The sequence below is a fragment of the Bos mutus genome, chromosome 15 (assembly GCF_027580195.1).
Source record: "Bos mutus isolate GX-2022 chromosome 15, NWIPB_WYAK_1.1, whole genome shotgun sequence".
NCBI lineage: Eukaryota > Metazoa > Chordata > Mammalia > Artiodactyla > Bovidae > Bos > Bos mutus.
The window spans coordinates 447,542-467,985 of record NC_091631.1 but is presented as its reverse complement, the minus strand read 5'-3'; the positions used below and the strand labels follow the sequence as shown (position 1 = coordinate 467,985).

The following is a 20,444-nucleotide window of genomic DNA, read 5'->3' as shown; positions in this document are numbered from 1 at the left end:
GCACCAGGACCCAGGAAAAGGAGCGGTGACCCCCACAAGAGACTCAGTCAGACCGGCTGAGAGTGTCCAAGTGTCTCCTGCGGAGGCACAGGTCAGCAGGGGCCTGCCCTGGACGGAGCTCTGGCTGCAGCAGGCTGGGGGGCGTGGCATCTGGCCAAAGTCCTCTTGGAGAAGGTCACCATTAGCCCCACCACAGAGCCACCAGGTGGAGGACGCACAGACTGGAGAACAATTATACCAAAGAAGTTCTCACACTGTTGCAAAAGTTCTAGGGCCCACAACAGACTTCCCAACCTGGGGATCCAGCAAAGGGACTGAGACTCCCCAGGGAATCTGACTTTGGAGGCCAGTGGGATTTGATTACCAAACTTCCACAGGACAGGAAACAGACTCTCTGAGGGCACGAACAAACCTTGTGCCCACCAGGACCCAGAAGGAAGGAGCAGTGACCCCACAGGAGACTGAGCCAGACTTGCCTGTGAGCGTCCAGAGGTCTCCAGTGGAAGCATGGCTCGACAGTGGCCTGCCACGGGGTCAGGGGCACTGAATGCAACAGTCCTAGGAGCCGAGGCGTGCTGGCATAAGTCCTTTTGAAGGAGGTCGTCATCACCACCATTAACCCCACCACAGTTTGACCTCAGCCAAAGCCAAACTACAGGGGGCTTCCCTGATAGCTCAGTTAGTAAAGAATCCGCCTGCAGTGCAGAGACCCTGGTTTGATTCCTGGGTTGGGAAGATGTCCTGGAGAAAGGACAAGCTACCCACTCCAGTATTCTGGACTGGAGAACTCCATGGACTGTCCATGGGGTCACAAAGAGTCAGACAGGACTGAGCAACTTTCACAAACTACAGGGTAGGAACACAGACCCACACAACAGCAGAAAACTGGATTAAAGATTTATTGAGCACGGCCCCCCAACCAGAGCCAGACTCGATTTACCCCACAGTCAGTCATCCCATCAGGAAGGTTCCGTAAGCCTCTTATCCTCATCTATCACAGGGCAGACAGAATGAAAACCACAATCACAGAAAATTAAACTAGTCAAACTGATCACAGCCTTGTCTAACTCAATGAAACTGAGCCATGCCATGTAGGGCCACCCAAGACAGACGGGTCATGGTGGAGAGTTCTGACAAAATGTGGTCCACTGGAGAAGAGAATGGCAAACCAGTTCAGTATTCTCGCCTTGAGAACCCCACGAACAGCATGAAAAGGCAAAAAGATACGACACTAAAAGATGAACTCCCCAGGTCTGTAGGTACCCAATATGCTACTGGAGATCAGTGGAGAAATAGCTCCAGGAGGAATGAAGAGGCTGAGGCAAAGCAGAAACAACACCCAATTGTGGATATGCCTGATGATGGAAGTAAAGTTCGATAGTGTTAAGAAAAATATTGCACAGGAACCTGGAATGTTAGGCCCATGAATCAAGCCAAAAGACAAAGACTGGCTGAATGGATACAAAAACAAGACCCTACATATGTTGTCTACAAGAGACCCACCTCAAAACAGAGGACACATACAGACTGAAAGTGAAGGGCTGGAAAAAGATTTTCCATGCAAATTGGGACAAAAGGAGTCACAATACTCAGTATCAGATAAATTAGACTTTAAAACAAAGGCTGTGAAAAGAGACAAAGAAGGTCACTACATAATGATCAAAGGATCAATCCAAGTAGAAGATATAACAATTATAAATATATATCCACCCAACATGGCTGAGTATGTAAGACAAATCCTGACAAGTATGAAAGGAGAAATTAACAATAACACAATAATAGTGGGAGACTTTAATACCCCACTCACACTTATGGATAGATCAACTAAACAGAAAATTAACAAGGAAAAAAAAAAAAAACAACATGTATCTATAAAGCTCACAAAGCAAAGCACAGTAAAATGAGGTATGGGCAAAAAAAAAAAAAAAAAAAAGAAGTGGTCAAACAGGAGACGGCAAGAGTGAACATCAACATTTTAGGAATCAGTGAACTAAAATGGGCTGGAATGGGTGAATTTAACTCAGATGACTATTATATCTACTATTGTGGGCAGGAATCCCTTAGGAGAAATGGAGTAGCCGTCACAGTCAACAAGAGTCCAAAATGCAGTACTTGGATGCAATCTCAAAAACAACAGAATGACCTCTGTTTGTTTCCAAGGCAAACCATTCAATACCACGGTAATCCAAGTCTATGCCCCGACCAGTAATGCTGAAGAAGCTGAAGTTGAACGGTTCTGTTAAGACCTACAAGACCTTTTAGAACTAACACCCAAAAAAGATGTCCTTTTCATTACAGGGGACTGGAATGCAAAAGTAGGAAGTCAAGAAACACCTGGAGTAACAGGCAAATTGGGCCTTGGAGTACGGAATGAAGCAGGGCAAAGGCTAACAGACTTTTGCCAAGAGAATGCACTGGTCATAGCAAACACACAGCCTCTTCCAATAACACAAGAGACGACTCTACACATGGACGTCACCAGATGGTCAATATCAAAATCAAATTGATTATATTCTTTGCACAGGAGTATGGAGAAGCTCTATATGGTCAGCAAAAAACAAGACCAGGAACTGACTGTGGCTCAGATCACAAATTGCTTACTGCCAAATTCAGACTTAAATTGAAGAAGGTAGGGACAACCACAAGGCCATTCAGGTATGACCTAAATCACATCCCTGACGACTACACAGTGGAAGTGAGAAATAGATTCAAGGGATAAGATCTGATAGACAGCGTGCCTGAGAAACGATGGACGGAGGTTAATACATGGTACAGGAGTCCAATTCAGTTCAGATCAGTCACTCAGTTGCGTCTGACCCTTTGTGACCCCTTGGACAGCAGCACGCCAGGCTTTCCTATCCATCATCAACTCCCAGAGCTTGCTCAAACTCATGTCCATTGAGTCGGTGATGCCATGCAACCATCTCATCCTCTGTCGTCCCTTTCTCCTCCTGCCCTCAATCTTTCCCAGCACCAGGGTCTTTTCCAATGAGTCAGCTCTTTGCATCAGGTGGTCAAAGTATTGGAATTTCAGCTTTAGCATCAGTCCTTCCAATGAATATTCAGGACTGATTTCCTTTAGGATGGACTGGTTAGATCTCCCTGCAGTCCAAGGGACTCTCAAGAGTCTTCTCAAAAACCACAGTTCAAAAGCATCAATTCTTCAGCACTCAGCTTTCGTTATAGTCCAACTCTCACATCCATACATGACCACTGGAAAAACCATAGCCTTGACTAGATGGACCTTTGTCAGCAAAGTAATGTCTCTGCTTTTTAATATGGTGTCTAGGTTGGTCATAGCTTTTCTTCCAAGGAGCAAGTGTCGTTTACTTTCATGACTGCAGTCACCATCTGCAATGACTGGAGCCCAAGAAAATAAAGTCTGTCACTGTTTCCACTGTTTCTCCATCTATCTGTCATCGAGTGATGGGACCGGATGCCATGATCTTAGTTTTTTGAATGTTGAGTTTTAAGCCAGCTTTTTCACTCTCCTCGTTCACTTTCATCAAGAGGCTCTTTAGTTCTTCTTCAGTTTCTGCCATAAGGGTGGTGTCATCTGCATATCTGAGGTTATTGATATTTCTCTGGTCAATCTTGATTCCAGCCTGCATTTCATCCTGCTTGGCATTTCACATGATGTACTCTGCATATAAATTAAATAAGCAGGGAGACAATATACACCCCTGATGTACTCCTTTCCTGATTTGGACCCAGTCTGTTGTTCCATGTCCGGTTCTAACTGTTGCTTCTTGACTTGCATACAGATTTCTCAAGAGGCAGGTAAGTAGTCTGGTATTCTCATCTCTTAAAGAATTTTCCACAGTTCCTTGGGATCCGCACAGTCAAAGGCTAATAAAGCAATAGTAGATGTTTTTCTGGAACTCTCCTGCTTTTTATGATCCAACAGATGTTGGCAATTTGATCTCTGGTTCCTCTGCCTTTTCTAAATCCAGCTTGAACATCTGGAAGTTCACAGTTCACTTACTGTTGAAGCCTGGCTTGCAGAATTTTGAGTATTATTTTTGCTAGCATATAAAGTGAGTGCAATTGTGCAGTAGCCTCAACATTCTCTGGCATTGCCCTTCTTTAGGATTGGAATGAAAACTGACCTTTTCCAGTCCTGTGGCCACTGCTGAGTTTTCCAAATTTTCTGGCATATTGAATGCAGCACTTTCACAGCATCATCTTTTAGGATTTGAAATAGCTCAACTGGAATTCCATCATCTGCACTAGCTTTGTTCATAGTGATGCTCCCTAAGGCCCACTTGACTTCATATCCCAGGATGTCTGCCTCTAGGTGAGTGATCACACCATCATGATTATCTGGGTCGTGAAGATCTTTTTTGTACAGTTCTTCTGTGTATTCCTGCCACCTCTTCTGAATCTCTTCTGCTTCTGTTAGGTCCTTACCATTTCTGTCCTTTACTGTGCCCATCTATGCCTGAAATGTTCTCTTGGTATCTTTAATTTTCTTGAAGAGATCTCTAGTCTTTCCCATTCTATTGTTTTCCTCTTATTTCTTTGCACTGATCACTGAGGAGGGCTTTCTTAACTCTCCTTGCTATTCTTTGGAACTCTGCACTCAAATGAGTGTATCTTTCCTTTTCCCCTTTGTCTTTCGCTTCTCTTCTTTTCTCACCTATTTGTAAGGCCTCCTCAGACAACCATTTTGCCTTTTTGCATTTCTTTTTCTTGGGGGTAGCTTTGATCACTGCCTCCTGTTCAATGTCTGAAGAGGCCTTACCAATAGCTGAGAAAAGAAGAGAAGTCAAAGGCAAAGGAGAAAAGGAAAGATATATACCCATCTGAATGCAGAGTTCCAAAGAATAGCAAGAAGAGATAAGAAAGCTTTCCTAAGTGAACAATGCAAAGAAATAGAGAAAAACAACAGAATGGGAAAGACTAGATATCTCTTCAAGAAAATTAGATATATCAAGGGAACATTTCATGCAAAGATGGGCACAATAAAGGACAGAAACGGGATGGACTTAGGAGGAGCAGAAGATATTAAGATATTAAGAAGAGGTGGCAAGAATACACAGAAGAACTATACAAAAAAGACAAGATGGTTGGATGACATTACTGACTCAACAGACCTGAGTTTAAGCAAGCTCTGAGAGATGGTGTGGAGAGGGAAGCCTGGTGTGCTGCAGTCCATGGGGTCTCAACGAGTTGCACACGACTGAGCAACTGAATGATAATGCACAACAGTGAGTCTGTAACGTGCTCAGACTGGAGTTAATGCAAACATTCAACATTTTTCCACATTAAATTTCTTCAGTTATTTTAGGGATCTGTTAGTACATCCTGAGTTACTACTCTGAATTTGAGTAACATAGGCTAATATCTAGTCATTTAAATGTGGTATTTCAGACTGCAATGATAAGTACTGATTCTCATGGCACTTTACTGCACCTCAGCACCCATCTGGCAGCATTATGATTTTAGGTACATGCATACCTGCCTCTCCCCCTGCTCCTTAAGACATGGAACTATTTTTGTTAGGGTTCGTACCTGCAGTGCCTTGCACAGATTGGAAGGAATGATATCCATGTTTATCAAATAAACTGATAGATCTCATTATATCAGTTATTCTCTGCACATGTTCTCTCTTCTATCTTTTAAAGTCACTTCTCTAAATATGATCTCTGCAGACCTGACAAAAGCCCTCTGTGAAGGACAGACAAGGTTACAGGATCAGAAGTGACAAGCAGTCAGGGAGGTCTGCTGACTCCCGCGTCTTGGATCATCCAGCTCTTTAGTAACACAACTGGCCTGGGTATTCAGACTGCCTCTCATTTCTAATGTAGTTTTTCTCTACTACAGGATGCCATGTCATCATACAGGTGAAGGAAGAGCCCATAAAAGTGACTTTCACAGACCATACAGCTAGACAGACACAGAACCTGAGAGTAGCTCCAGGTCTTTCTACCACCTAGCCAGGTGTGTTTCTGCTCTCCTGAATCACATTGACACTTTACCATCCCAGATTATTCTGATTCAGTAAGTCACTGAAAGAGAACAAACATCACTTGTGTTTAGAATCAAGTACAGGGTTCGTGGGAGAAAGGATCCCAGAATCTCCACACGGTATGTGTGACCCGTTAAAAGACAGTTCATATTACTGGTATCAGATCAGATCAGATGAGATCAATTGCTCAGTCGTGTCCGATTCTTTGCGACCCCATGAATCGCAGCACGCCAGGCCTCCCTGTCCATCACCAACTCCCGGAGTTCACTCTGACTCACGTCCATCGAGTCAGTGATGCCATCCAGCCATCTCATCCTCTGTCGTCCCCTTCTCCTCCTGCTCCCAATCCCTCCCAGCATCAGAGTCTTTCCAATGAGTCAACTCTTCGCATGAGGTGGCCAAAGTACTGGAGTTTCAGCTTTAGCATTACTGGTATAGAGAAACTATAACCCAGATTCTGCACTTTCCCATGGAAGCCAGGACTCACAGTTCCCTACCATGTATTAGAAGTGGATTCTGGGGTGGCATGAGCACAGTCAAGATGCCACGTGAAAAAGTAATAAGGAATAAAAGATAAACAAGGGCCACAGTATTGTGCATTTTTTTCCCCTCTTCTGTGATGACTTTTCTCTAAACTAAATTTAATTCTACTGCACCTTCCCTTGGAGAAGGCAATGGCACCCCACTCCAGTACTCTTGCCTGGAAAATCCCATGGATGGAGGAGCCTGGTAGGCTGCAGTCTATGGAATCATGAAGAGTCGGACACGACTGAGCAACTTCACTTTCACTTTTCACTTTCACACATTGGAGAAGGAAATTGGCACCCCACTCCAGTGTTCTTGCCTGGAGAATCCCAGGGACGGGGGAGCCTGGTGGGCTGCCGTGTATGGGATCGCGCAGAGTCAGACACGACTGAAGAGACTTAGCAGCAGCATCAGCAGCACCTTCCCTAGTAACTGGTCCTTTCTGGTCAGCAAGCCCAAGTGTTCATAACAACTGACTTCAGTGAGCAAATAAAATACTTGGAACATTCTCTGAAGTGTGACAGAAATATGTGAAATACAGAAATACATGACAAGTGAAATGTATCTTATTCTTTACCTTGAAATGAAATACAGAATAGTGCAAGGACATCAATTAAGGAAATAAGATGGAAATTACTTTTAAGGGAAAACAAAAGATCTTCCAATAGCAAGGGTGAGTTTGAAAAAAAATTCCCACGTTTTGAGGCCCTACCTACAATTGTCTGAAATCTACTGGTTACTGCTCATCAATAAGGGATAAGATCTGACATACCCATAGATCTGGCTCCTTCACCACTGCTGTCTGTGTGGATCACCTCTGAACCTGCAGAAGGGTTAAGTATCTGCCTCTGATAGGAAAAAGCTTAAAAATAAATTTTAAAAAGGCTCTGTCAATACACTAAAAAATTGTTATACTTTTCATTAACATAATCATAGCATATTACACATTTAAGTTACTATGAATCATTACTGAAATAAATTTTAACTTCTTTGAAGAAAAAAGTGCAATACTAAATCAGGTAATATGCAGACAGAAAACATTACAGATATTCAGTAAGTCCTTTAATTAAACGCACAATTATTCAATATCTGACAGTATATTGACCCATTTTCTTACCTGATGAATTTGTTGATGGACTCTGTCGGTGGCTCTGTACTCCTGGAACTGCAGGAGCTATAAGTAAGCAGACAGGTCAGAGGAGAAAAGTCACAGTATGAAAACCATATGTAAATATTTACAGAAGAACCCATTTCGAGATAATCAGGCCTGAAGATGAGACAGACTCTAAATACTGACAATTCACTGTGTGCATTACACAGGCCCCATGCACCCACTACCCGACGACACGAAGCAGTAACGACTGTAGCCAACAACCTCAACCCAAGGACAGGCCTGTGAAACCACTCACGTAAGAGCTACTCCGCAGCACCCCCAGCTGAAGGGGACTGGGGGCGCAGTTATCGCAGCACTCCGATTATCTCTGCCACCCAGTCTGGACCAGCAGGAGTGAGGCCAGGCTCGGGGTGCTCAGCGCACTCACTGTTATGCAGGAGCTCCTGGATGCTGTCCGATGGGGCTGTGGCAGAGGACTCCAGGCAGAGTGCAAAACTGGAGAGCGCCTTGCTGCGCACCGTCGGGGCCTTGTCTTTACAGCGGGCAACCAGGATTTCCTGAACCAAGAACTTATGCTTTAGGAACTTCTCATGCTCCGGGGCCAGCGGGCCATCCACCTCTCGTTCAGGCAGCTCCAGGAGGGCCAAGGCCACATCAAGAGTGAAGACCCGGTGGGAGACCTGGTGAAGCAGAGCCGCACGCGTCCCCATCACAGAGGAAGCAGGCACAGTGCCGCTGTAGCTGCAGCCTGCAGGCACAGAGCTGCAGAGCCTCGAGCCAGGAGCTCACGCAGGCGTAGCGCCTACCTTGGCATTGCGTGTTAATCCATAAAGCCAGGCCATGAAAGAGGCATATTCTGCACAGGGAAGCTTGTTGAGCAGCTGGACCAGGGACTGAGCTGCATAAGTCCGGTACTCAGATTTGTCGACCACCTGAAACACAGACCCTGAGAAGCTGCCCCGCCAGGCCCCACGCACAACGACAGAGACACATGCATTGGTGCAAGCAGACAAGCACTGAGTGCACCCAGCTTGGCAACAGTGCCAAATGTCTACATGTTACAGAAATGACTACCCAGTTCTACGTCTCAGACCTACTGGGGACTAGCCTAGAAGAGATCTCCAAGCCCAATTTCAGAGTTTACAGATCTCTAGGATCCACAGAGTTCAAGTGAAGCATCATCTGTCCAAACTGTTAAAAGTTTTAAGAGATATTCACAGAATTTTGAATACTAACCGGACATTGGATGATATTAAGGCATTATTGTGAGTTTTTTAGGTGTGTTAATATTTTGTGGATATGTTTTTAAAGAGTTCTTATGCTGTAGAGACGCATGCAATATTTATGTCTGAAGAGATATGATGAAATCTGCTTCCTAAGAAAATCCAGTGTGCCTATGTGCTGGTAGAGTTTCTCCTTATACAAAATCACTTAACATTCTGTTCATTACTCTGTTCTGTATCTTTATATATTTGAAGTTTTCTAAAGAAGGAAAAAAAGTCGTTTTATCCTCCCCAAATACTCAAAGAGAACAGTGAACATACTAAATAAAAAATACAGTGCTTGGTAATGATATAGACTCATTTCTAAGAACACACACAGGCAATTACTTTCACATGTTTTTCATACTCTTGATAATACAGCAAACAGTACCTTGACACAGATGTGCTGCAGTAGAGTACGAAGGACTGGGTACATGCTTTCTTTAAGCTCATCCACCAGCAAACTTTAAAAAGAAAAGAAACAGTCACTGTTTATACCTATAATAAAAGTAAAACAACAACTTTCCCTGAACCTATTCTCAAAAATAGTGACATTTCTACATTTTAGAAACCGTAACTACTAAGAACAATCTGCCTGTGCTGGCAGCAAGGTCTGAGTGTGTGGAGTGTGAAAAGAGCGTCACAGTGGACACCGTTCCCCAAGCCCGGGTGGTCTCCAAACTGCTTCCAGCAGCCAGTCAGGGAGGGGCAGGGCCCAGACCTTCCAAGATCCTTGGACTGCTTACCATGGTTCTTATCAAGGCTGAAATAAGGCTTCCCTGGTGGCTCAGTGGTAAAGAATCCACCTCCCAATGCAGTAAATGCGGATTCAATCCCAGATCCAGGAAGAACCCACAGGCAGAGGCGCAAGTGAGCCCGTGAGCCACACCTCCTGAGCCCATGTGCCTCAGCCCTGCAGCCTGGGAGCCCTCGAGTCCACGCTCGGCAGCAAGACACCTGCACGCTGCGATCAGAGTAGCCCCCAGTCATCACAGCTAGAGAGAGGCCCGTGCAGCAGTTAAGACCCAGAACAGCCATAAATAAATGAATAACTTAAAAAAAAAAATTGGCAACTTTCTCTGTGAAGAGCTTGATAATACTTTTTTAAAAAAGGCTCCAATATAGCCTTTTGAAGTAAATGACAGACTGAGACATGGTACCACCCTGTGGTAGGTCAGCAAAATGAGTATCTAACGGTACTTCTCCAAAGTCAACCCTCAAGGAAGCTATTCAAGTGCCCAGATTCAACCCATTTTCAAGTTTATTTACGCCATTATAGAAATAGTACTACAACTGCTGACATCATGAATACGTGGAAAATTTAAAACAAGTGCTTCTACTTAAAACCTCTTATTTGCTGTTTAAAAAAAAATCCTTAAGGAGAAAGGCTCGCTCAGGGGTCAGACAGTGCCTGTACCTGGATGCCAGCACCCGCACCCGCAACCTGCACCCACACCCCGTGCCGGCACCCATGCCCGCACCCACACCCCGTGCCGGCACCCATGCCCGCACCCACACCCACACCCCGCGCCCTTACCCCACACCTGCACCCGCACCCCGCGCCCGCACCCACACCTGCACCTGCCCAGGCACCGCATCTGCTCACGAGCACGCTCTCCACTGTCCCCACCACCCCCGTGCTGCTATCACACAGACAAAACCGAGGACAGAACAGCTTGTGATGCAGCAGCATCTTTCCAGTAAAGCCCAGACGTGGGACTCTGTAGGCAAAGCCTACTGACTCATGAGGGGAAGATTAGTCTATCAATTATTGATAAAGAAGTTAAAAAAAAAAGTGGCAAGGAACCTAACGAAAGAGACTCAGAGGAGAGTCAAAAAGGCAGAGAAAGACTTGGAGCAGCAGACACTGAGACCGCAGTCGGGACTCAGAGCTGGCCTCAAAGGCGGGCCCACGGACCGTGCACTCCTCACCGCTCCCAACACCACCCCTACCACACAAGCCAGACGAGCTGCTATACGCTTTATTCTGAACCACAAACCACACACAGCCCAGACATGTGTCAGTTCCACAGGGGTCAGAGGTCCTGGCTAGCACAGGGCCCAGGCGACTGAGGGCGAGTGACAGAGAGAGAGACCCGAGCTGTGTGCACTTTACCTTACAAACTGGACAGCCAGCTTCCTACTGCTGACAACCGGAGGCGTGATGGCAAGGGGGGTGTGATGGGAGCCTTTACCCACTTCTACCATCAGTATTATGCAGAGCATTTGATGCAAAACGTATCTGAGAACCTGGAAGAGGAAAGGAAATGCAACTTAAGGCATGACAGAGAATCCCAGGGCCTTGGAAACTGAGGCAGACCACAGTGAGCTATTTCAAGTGCCAGCAGGTAAAGGAGGTTGACACAGGTTTTGGTTGATGACCAGGTGTCATACCTGCACAAAATGAACAGTGTGGAGGTGCTGCCTACAGATTGATGAGCCGGATTCCACCCAGTTTCTCTGCTTGCCTTATACTCCAGCCCAGAAATCAGGGCTCAGAGAATCAGCCGCAACTGAGCAAGGGCAAAGAATGCAACGGATTACCCCTCAGAGGAAAGAGGAAGGTGATGATTCTCTACCTATATTACACCTGAAGCTTAGAGAACACCTTCCCATATATCATCTCACATAATCTACTCAAGAAGTTAACTCATGCATCCAGTGAATAAAATAATTTACTGGAAACCAAGGATGTGGCAGGTACTGCATTAAGCATGTCTCTGTATTACGAGATTTGACCATACTTACTCTGAAATCTCTCAACTCAATGAGGTCAGCAAGACATTTCCATTTTATACTTGATACTATTATTATCTCCACTTTATACTTAATAAAAGACTTTGAAAATGAGTAGTCCCGAGTCAAGTAATCAAAGGTCAGGCTACAACCCGTCACCCAACATCAGGCCAACACTTTTGCAATGAAAAACACCCTGTCCTTAGAGACGCTGCTGCCTGAAAGGGTAATTTCCCATCCTCTGCACTTTCTACAATGTTAAAAAGGGCACAGAAATTAAAAATCTTAATGTGAATGTTATCACATATTCCAAACACAGGGAAGAGATAACGACATCAAATATTAGAGAAATATGGGGTGTTTTCTAAACAGCAGGCATTACGCCGAGGCACTCTTCCCTGCAGTCCTCCTGAGAAATCCACAGGAAGGGAAGCCCCTCATCCTCCTTGTCCAGGTGAGGACACCAAGGACTCACGGAGGACACACAGGGCTTCTCCCGTGGCTCGGTGGTAAGGAATCCCTCTGCCAATGCAGGGGACACCAGTTCAAGCCCTGGTCCGGGAGGATCCCACGTGCCTCAGAGCAACTAAGCCTGTGCTCCACAACGAGAAGCCACTGCACCATAATCAGAGAGTACCCCCCACTTGCAGCAACTGAGAGAAAGCCTGCTCGCAGCCACAAAGACCCAGCACAGCCAAAAATAAGTAATAATTTCTTTTCTTTTCAAAGGGAGACACACAGCAGCGAGGGGTAGGACCCAAGTGCAGAGCCCAAGTGCCCAGGGCCTCCTCACCCCGCTGCCCTTGGAAACCAGGGCACTGCAGGCACCGAAGGCAAGGGCCTTGGTCTGCCATGTTTTCTGCAAACTCCTGCTGCACTAACGACATTCAGGTTGAGTAACACCTTAGGGCTTAAAAAGCCCTAACCCCAGTGTCTAGGGCTGTGTGGCTTTGAAGGTCACTGCAGGCAAATCTTGGAGAAGGCAATGGCACCCCACTCCAGTACTCTTGCCTGGAAAATCCATGGATGGAGGAGCCTGGTAGGCTGCAGTCCATGGGGTCGCCAAGACTAAGACACGACTGAGAGACTTCACTTTCACTTTTCTCTTTCACGCATTGGAGAAGGAAATGGCAATCCACTCCAGTATCCTTGCCTGGAGAATCCCAGGGACATCGGAGCCTGGTGGGCTGCCGTCTATGGGGTCGCAGAGTCGGACACGACTGAAGTGACTTAGCAGCAGCAGCGGGCAAATCTAGATATGAATGCTGACCAGGAGTGTCAGCAGAATTATCCACTAAGGCACAGACGCTAACAGGAACACAGGGGCACAGGCGCCTGCGAGGCAGCTGCAAGGCCCCGTGGCTGTCTACCCTCCCCCAGAGGCCTCTGGTGAGCACTCGAGTGACAGCACTGCTCAGCAGCTTTCCTTCTCCTCTACAGGCCCCACTGGAGCCTGCTTTACACCTGAGCTCAACAGGAGCGTCCTGCGGCACCAGGGGCCTGGATGTGAGCCTGGAGCAAGCAGTGGCCGCCACGTGCTGACGGGCGCTTCTCGTCACAGACACCAACGGCCCAGCAAGTTCACACCGAGTCACGCTGAGTCCTTCCAGCGTTTCTAGTCGCACGACCCTGTGCTTTCAGTTCCCTGTAACTCAGCTCCCGTCCCCTTTACCTTGTCTCCTTCTCTGTGAAGAGGGGAACAAAGCAAATACAATCCGTGATAGGCCAGTTCTGGTATACATTTCATTTCTCTGAGAATTCTAAGAAAAAGGCAAAAGACTAGTTAATGGATGTGATTTCACTAGGATAAACTCCTAACCCTATCAGCCATATTTAAATGAATAAATTCTACCTGTGTGCCAATTAGAATAAAATGACATTTACACCTCTGCTTGAGCAAAACATCATACCCTAATTAAATGTTAGCACTGGAAGATTTAATTGCTCACCGGGCTTGCGTAGCCTGGAATTCATAACGAACTGGTTCAGAACTAGTTAACGCAACAAAGACCTGGAAAACAGATACCAAAAAAAGGCCTGGTTTTTTTCACTCTTTAAATCTTGGCCATTGTCCTCACTCTTTGAACTTGCCCAAGGTCTCTGGCATTCTCACTTACCTCCACACAATTCTGTATACACTCTGGCTTTTCTTTTAAGGAGAATTTAGAGAGAAGCCTTATAAAGTTCTTCAAAACTTGAAAGATGACATTTCGAATTTGACGACGATCTTCAGAAGAAAAAAAAATATTCTCTTCATCCTCTTCTTCTTGAGTAATTTCATCCATCTAGATTATGGAGAAATACACAGCTGACTGTGCGGCACCGCCTCGTAGCTTGTCCCGAGGTTGCAATGTCCCCGAGAAGGCCAGTGGAACTCTAGGTGGCCACGCTGGGCCCCATGGCTGCAAGCTCAGTCTGGACCAGATGAAGGCTATCACAGCTTCTGGGTCCGGATTTGCACGTCAGGGAGACTGCCTGGGTTTCTTACCGGTTCTGGTGTCAATGAACCTCTACCCCAGTCACATGAGAATTTGGAATTAATGTTATTCTATGATGTTCTTGTGGACATGAGTCCTCTGGACACTTCAACCATGGTCTCTAATGAAAATAAGGTAACACCTGCTGGCCTGCGGCAAGGCACCCCTGGGAACAGACTGGAGGGAGGTGACAGGGAGGCTGGGGAGACGGCATGGGGAACAGAGGCTCAGCAGGCCACGAGGCCACTCCTAGGGGAGGGAAGGAGGACGGCACGCTAGGGCTTTGGCATAATCATGACCCCCGACACCCTAACTTGATATAAATTCTTACACGAATCAGACACGCCTTATGACCACACCCCTTCTTACCTCCACTTCCTCTCTCCTGTGGGGCCTTGCTCTCTTACTGCTCTCCTGTGAGCTGCCCTGAGTGTTCTTTGGTTGTTCTTTCTTTCTTTTCTGATTCGAGCTGGATTCCTGAGGCCAGCACTTCTTTAGAATCTGAATGCATTTGTCAAATATCACTGGATGGAAAACTTGATTGACTACGCTGCCTATTCGTAAAGAATGAAGAGTAAGCAAGGTAGGTTTAACTGCTTTGAAATATATCTGCTACAACAATGAAATATTAAAAAACAAACACAGGCTTTTCCTTAACTAACAGCAACCTTTAGCAAAAAAGTTTCATTCAACTTCCACCCGAGGCAATGAGCAGTCAGTTCAGTTCAGTCACTCAGTTGTGTCCGACTCTTTGCGACCCCATGGACTGCAGCACGCCAGTCCTCCCTGTCCATCACCAACTCCTGGAGCTTGCTCAAACTCATGTCCATCGGGTCGGTGATGCCATCCAACCATCTCATCCTCTGTCATCCCCTTCTCCTCCCACCTTCAATCTTTCCCAGCATCAGGGTCTTTTCCAATGAGTCAGTTCTTCACATCAGGTGGCCAAAGTACTGGAGTTTCAGCTTCAGCATCAGTCCTTCCAATGAATATTCAGGACTGACTTCCTTTAGGATGGACTGGTTGGATATCCTTACAGTCCAAGGGACTCTCAAGAGTCTTCTCCAGCACCACAGCATCAATTCTTCAGTGGTCAGCTTTCGTTATAGTCCAACTCTCACATCCATACATGACCAGTGGAAAAACCACAGCTATGACTAGACGGATCTTTGTCAGCAGAGTAATGTCTCTGCTGTTTAATATGCTGTCTAAGTTGGTCATAGCTTTTCTTCCAATTCTTAAATCATATGGAGTAGGTCCCTAACATTTACTACAAAGGCACTGACATAAGCAACGACAAGCAGCAGGTGGACTGATCTTGATTTTCTCTTCCTAGTGAACTTGCAGTCCCACAGCTGCGGCTGACTCCTCAGCCACACCGTCTCCCGCCCTGAGCCCAGGGTGGGTCCCACCTGAAGGAGGTGGGGCAGCAGCACAGACACACTCCCCGCTGTGCTCCCTCACTGTGAGCAGCTGTGCTCAGCCCTGCAGGTGAGAGCAGTCCACCGACCATCCACGCCACACAGCGGAAGCAACAGCATCCCTCCAACCGGCACTGTTTTCAGGCTGGACAGGAGTCAGAGGGCAGGGATGTCACGATGGCACGTGGCACGCCCCCTCCAGCCTTACCCCTCTGGGACTGTGTGCTGGGTTATAAACTTAGCATAGTAACATCCGAAACCACATTTACAGGAAAACAGGACAGCTTTCTGAACACCTGTGACAGACCATGTGCTTCATGGATTCACTGTCACCTAATCTCCCAGTGAGGACAAAGCATTGATATAACAGTTCAAAACCAAGCAGACAAATTACAAACAGAAGGCCTGCCCCATCACACCAAACGTGCATACCTGGCACTTCCAACAGCAGAAAATACAGCCCGGCAGCGTGAAGGCCGAATTCCTGCTGCTGAGCACTGACATTTTTCTTAAGGACCTTATACACGAAGTGGTGAAACAAGGCCATCAGCGCATTGTGGGAAATTCTGTTCTCCATGAAGAAGGTCCAAATGCTCTAGGGGAGGGCAAACAGTAAGCACCAGTTGTTAGAGCACTGTGAGAGTCTCCTCTTGCTGTATCTGATTCTTCTGAATGCTTAGTGCTCTATAAAAAAACGAATAGACCATTCTGCCTCCTAATTATAAACGTCTGTCATTTTCAAAGGGACTAAAACAGAAAATTTTAAAGCATATTATTCAAAATTTACAAAGTTGAGGAGTTTCCTGGTGGTCCAGTGGTTAGGACTCCATGCTTTCACGGGGGAGAGTCTGGGTTCTGTTACTGGTTGGGAACTAAGATCCCACAAGCTGAGTGGCTCAGCCAATAAAAGAAAAAATAAAATATAAGTCACAAAGATAAGAAACTATACAAGAACCTTAATTAAACTTGCAAAATAACTTTGGGTAAATTTGAAGCATATGTATTTCTGAAATTACTACACCTGAAAGCTACACTAAGATTCTGGGGACACCTGTATCAGTGATTACTCGGACAAGTCACCCCTCCATCTATGTTAAATGTACCTCAATCCATTTATTACTCTAATTACTAACTAAAAAAATCAGAGAAACTTTTTTTAAGTCAAAATGTTCTGTGGGCAATGGGAACAGAAGAGGAAAACCTGAAAGTGTCTCGCTCAACAGACTGCAGAAACAGCCTCGGTAGGAGAGGAAGTAAATCCTAGAGCACACACCATAATTTCATTAATCTGATCACTGTTCTATGCTTTCTTCTCTTATAGACATGATAAGAAAATAGGTTATTTGTATAAAGCAAACAGTAGGAACGAAACATGGTTTACTATGGGCCACCTTAAAAAAACATAAGCCCACAAAAGTTCAAGAAATTAGACCTCTACAACCTCTCTCCTTCACCACGAAACTTGTGGAAGAAAGCAGTTACATTTTCATTTCTAAGGCCACCTCAGCTCCCCTCCCACTGCCTGGAACTGTGGCCCTGGGGGACCCAATCACCTTAGCAGCATTTCATACCTGACAAAGACCCAGTACACAAAACTCTATTAACTCTTTTTGAAAAAAGAGTCCCCAGTTTCTAGCCCTCCACCCCAATTTCCACAACCATAACCCAGACCACACCACAACACACATTTTTTAAAAAATCAATGACCAAAACACAATTGACTGTTGAACAACATGGGGCGAGTAGAAAGTCCTCATATAATTCACAGCCGGCCCTCCGTAGACACAGTTCCTTCACATCTATGGTTCTGCATCCAGGGACTGAAACACCCGGGACCATGCAGTCCTGCAGGTACTGCTGAAAACTCTGTGTATAAGTGGGCCTGTGCAGCCAAAACCCATGTGATTCAGGGATCAGTCATAATGTCCCCAGCTCCCTGGGGACAGCATTCCCCCCTTAAGTCCGTGTTTGGTTAAGAACACCCATCTGAAACAGCGCTCTTCACATTCCTGGGTCTACTGCTCACTAGAACCCTTTCCTCCGAGAGACAGATGTGAGGACAAGCGGTTTAGTCTAGGGATGACACTTAGACCCGAACCTTGTGGACAGCAAACACCTCACTCTGGAAGCCTACCACGTACCCCATTCACAGCTGTCCTGTGGCCCCCACCCTGCCCCATCCCCTTAGACTTGCTGTGCGTCCCCATTGTGAGGATCCCTCTCAAGGCTGCCCTAGAATCCTCATTACTGGTCAGCATTCCAGCCGTTTGTGGAGATGTGCCTCCAGCCAGCTACCTTCTTTCTGGGACCTTCCCAACCTCAACCTCAGCAAGCTGCCTTTTCCAGGCAAGCCAAGATGCCTTCTCCATGCCAAGATGGCATTTAACGTGTCCTACAGCAGTTTCTAACACATAGAGCTGGTGGCCCGTGCTTCTTCACGCCCGTGGATGTGGTCACTGCACAGGCTCTGGCCACAGCAATGACCGTGCACGCTCCCAGAGCTTCATTCTCCCTCTCCCGCATGCCCCTGTAGGGAGAGGCTCCGTACCCTCACCATGTTACCCTCCTGGGTACTGCACGTGGTACTCAGCATTATGCTTAACGAGTATTTAACAGATTGATTTAATTTTTGAACAGCTATCTGAAACTAATAACAGAAATATTTTTTGTTAATTTAAATCTTTCAGAGATATTAATACCTAAGTATTCTTTGTTCTGCTTTCTAGTTCTTTAGTTTTTTGAAAAGAAGTTTATGACCTAAAGAGTAACAGTCACACTATGTAGAACTCCATTGAAAGCAACTCTTTTTTTCCTTTCTTAGTTCAACTAATCACTTCTCAGATTAACATCCAATTCCTTAAAGCAAATGTGTCCTGAGTTGTCACTGCATTGTCCTCGGCCACCTTTTCTTATTTTGCTTACTGGTTTTCATCCTTACCTTGGCCTTTACTCTTATCCTTTAATTTGCTCTTGTTAACAATGCTCATGACACGAAAGGAATCACAGACTAATAAGTTGGGAGGATGGTTATGAGGCCATCCCAGTAAGTGAACCACAATCTTTACACCGCTCTCCCTTCTGCGCTGCACACCAGAGACCAAGCTCTAGATGATACCGGGTTTTTACCTGACACTTCTAACAACGAAAGGGCTAGCTTGGTTTTTTTCTCTTTTACCTCAGCAGCTTCACGTTTTTCAGTAGCAAAAGGTAACATTGCGCTGTAAAGCTCTGTGAATGCGCTCAGTCCAGTCTGCACAATCTCTGCTTCTATGCTGGCATCCAGAGGCTCGGTCTCCGTGAATTCCAGTTCCCATACTCCATCCACCCATTCTAGTAGGAAAGTGCAACCACAGTCAACTAATGTTCTGTAGCAATTAGCTTTAGACTCTAAATACATTCAAGAAGAGAACAGTTTTCTGGGCACAAGTCATACTACACAGGTGAGGCAGAATGAAGAGAGAAGCAGAAAGGGTTAGAAAAATCTGTTACTCATTAAACTGACAGCTGGCTATTAGGTTGGCCATCCTCTAAAAACATGAAGTAGGAAAACACTTTACAGATGTTAACAGTTTGGGGGAAGACCCAGCCTCTGCATATTTCAAGCTAGAGAAGAGATAATAAAAAGCTGTCTCAGCTGTCCCTTTGTGAAAGTCTTATAACCAAGCTGAAGTCGCTCTGTCGCGTCCGACTCTCTGTGACCCCACGGACTGTAGCCCGCCAGGCTCCTCTGTCTGTGGGATTCTCCAGACAAGAATACTGGAGTGGGTTGCCGTTCCTTCTCCAAAGGATCTTGGCTACTCAGGGATCGAACCCGTGTCTTCTACATGGCAGGCAGATTCTTTACCGTCTAAATCACTAGCTAATAAACCCAAATAAAGTGTACAGTAGAAAGGGACAGGTGAGGCAAACAAAATGAAATGACTCAAAAACATATGAAAAAAAAAAAAAAAAGACTGCCGGCTACAGAGATGACTCGGGATGGCACGCAGCCTCGAGACAGCGGCCAGCAGCGACTGCGGCGGGTGGGGACACCCACTGCCGTTCAGTGACGACGGGCACCCGGAGGCTGCAGCCGCACCCCTGGGACCCAAGTTCAGAAGGTCAGTTCGGGCCAACAAACAGCCGCGCGGCCGAAGCCACGGCACCTGCGAGGCTTCCGCGCAGACCCGGGGACAAGGCCGAAAAACAGGAGTACAGAGCGGAAGGAGGACGCGGCCCTTGCCCAGCACCCCTCGGAGCACCCGGACCCCGGGCGCTTCCTCACCTTGGCTGAGGTCCAGTGGGCACCAGGTCTGCAGGGCGCACGCCAGGTTCCCGCAAGCCTCCATGACGGCCGCTCGCCTCACTTTCAAAGTTGCTCCGGCGCGCGCGCCCAGAAGGCCCCGATGACGTCAAGGGTCAGCACCGACCAACCACCGCGCCCCGCCGGCAGGACCGCAGCCAATCAGCAGGGCCTTCCGCCGGATGAGCAAAGGGAGAGAGCACCGCCCACGCAACTGAAGTTGGGGGTGGTTTTCAGCTGTCGCTTCAATATGGGGCTAAAGAAACGAGCCAAGTATACTGCCTTCTGGCTCCTTTTCCCTACGTGGCGGACGCACTGAAGAGAAGCTGAAGCAGGGCACTTCCTGTTGTAACTGTCACTTCTGCCGCCTGTCAGGCGGCCTGTCGCCGGCCTGTCGAAGGGCCGCGTTTACCCGTCAGTCAGCAAGCGGAGGCGTACACGTCCGAGTTGGGAGCTGCCTACCGGTCAACGGGTTAAAGGCAGGAAAGGCAGTCAGATAGGACTCTTTTTTTTAGAAAGGATACCGTTAGGTCTGAGTTTTACTGGACTGGTGTTTGACAGGTCTGGCAGGAGACCGGAAGGAGCCGCCGCCGCCCCGCTGTCTGCCGAGCGTGGGGCGGTGCTCGCGGCGCGCAGGCGCAGTGCGAGCTCCCCGG

General features: G+C 46.8%; 1 protein-coding gene across 2 annotated transcripts in view; it reads right to left on the bottom strand.

The window, feature by feature from the left end:
- The window catches only part of NCAPD3 (non-SMC condensin II complex subunit D3), a 61,368-nt gene extending 41,007 nt beyond the window's left edge, over positions 1 to 20,361 (bottom strand). Inside the window, exons 1-13 of one of the 2 annotated variants that reach the window (XM_070383253.1) lie at positions 19,771 to 20,361; positions 18,682 to 18,836; positions 15,939 to 16,101; positions 14,455 to 14,639; positions 13,726 to 13,893; positions 13,558 to 13,619; positions 13,281 to 13,368; positions 10,989 to 11,122; positions 9,264 to 9,336; positions 8,417 to 8,542; positions 8,038 to 8,290; positions 7,614 to 7,670; positions 7,269 to 7,358 (exon numbers count right to left, since the gene is read on the bottom strand). In XM_070383253.1, coding sequence (XP_070239354.1) covers positions 7,269 to 7,358; positions 7,614 to 7,670; positions 8,038 to 8,290; positions 8,417 to 8,542; positions 9,264 to 9,336; positions 10,989 to 11,122; positions 13,281 to 13,368; positions 13,558 to 13,619; positions 13,726 to 13,893; positions 14,455 to 14,639; positions 15,939 to 16,101; positions 18,682 to 18,836; positions 19,771 to 19,834 — 1,618 coding nt within the window. In that variant the 5' untranslated portion in view covers positions 19,835 to 20,361. The remainder of the gene's footprint in view (positions 1 to 7,268; positions 7,359 to 7,613; positions 7,671 to 8,037; positions 8,291 to 8,416; positions 8,543 to 9,263; positions 9,337 to 10,988; positions 11,123 to 13,280; positions 13,369 to 13,557; positions 13,620 to 13,725; positions 13,894 to 14,454; positions 14,640 to 15,938; positions 16,102 to 18,681; positions 18,837 to 19,770) is intronic. The other variant, XM_070383254.1, reaches the window with a different exon arrangement.
- Between the last annotated feature and the right edge of the window lie 83 nt (positions 20,362 to 20,444).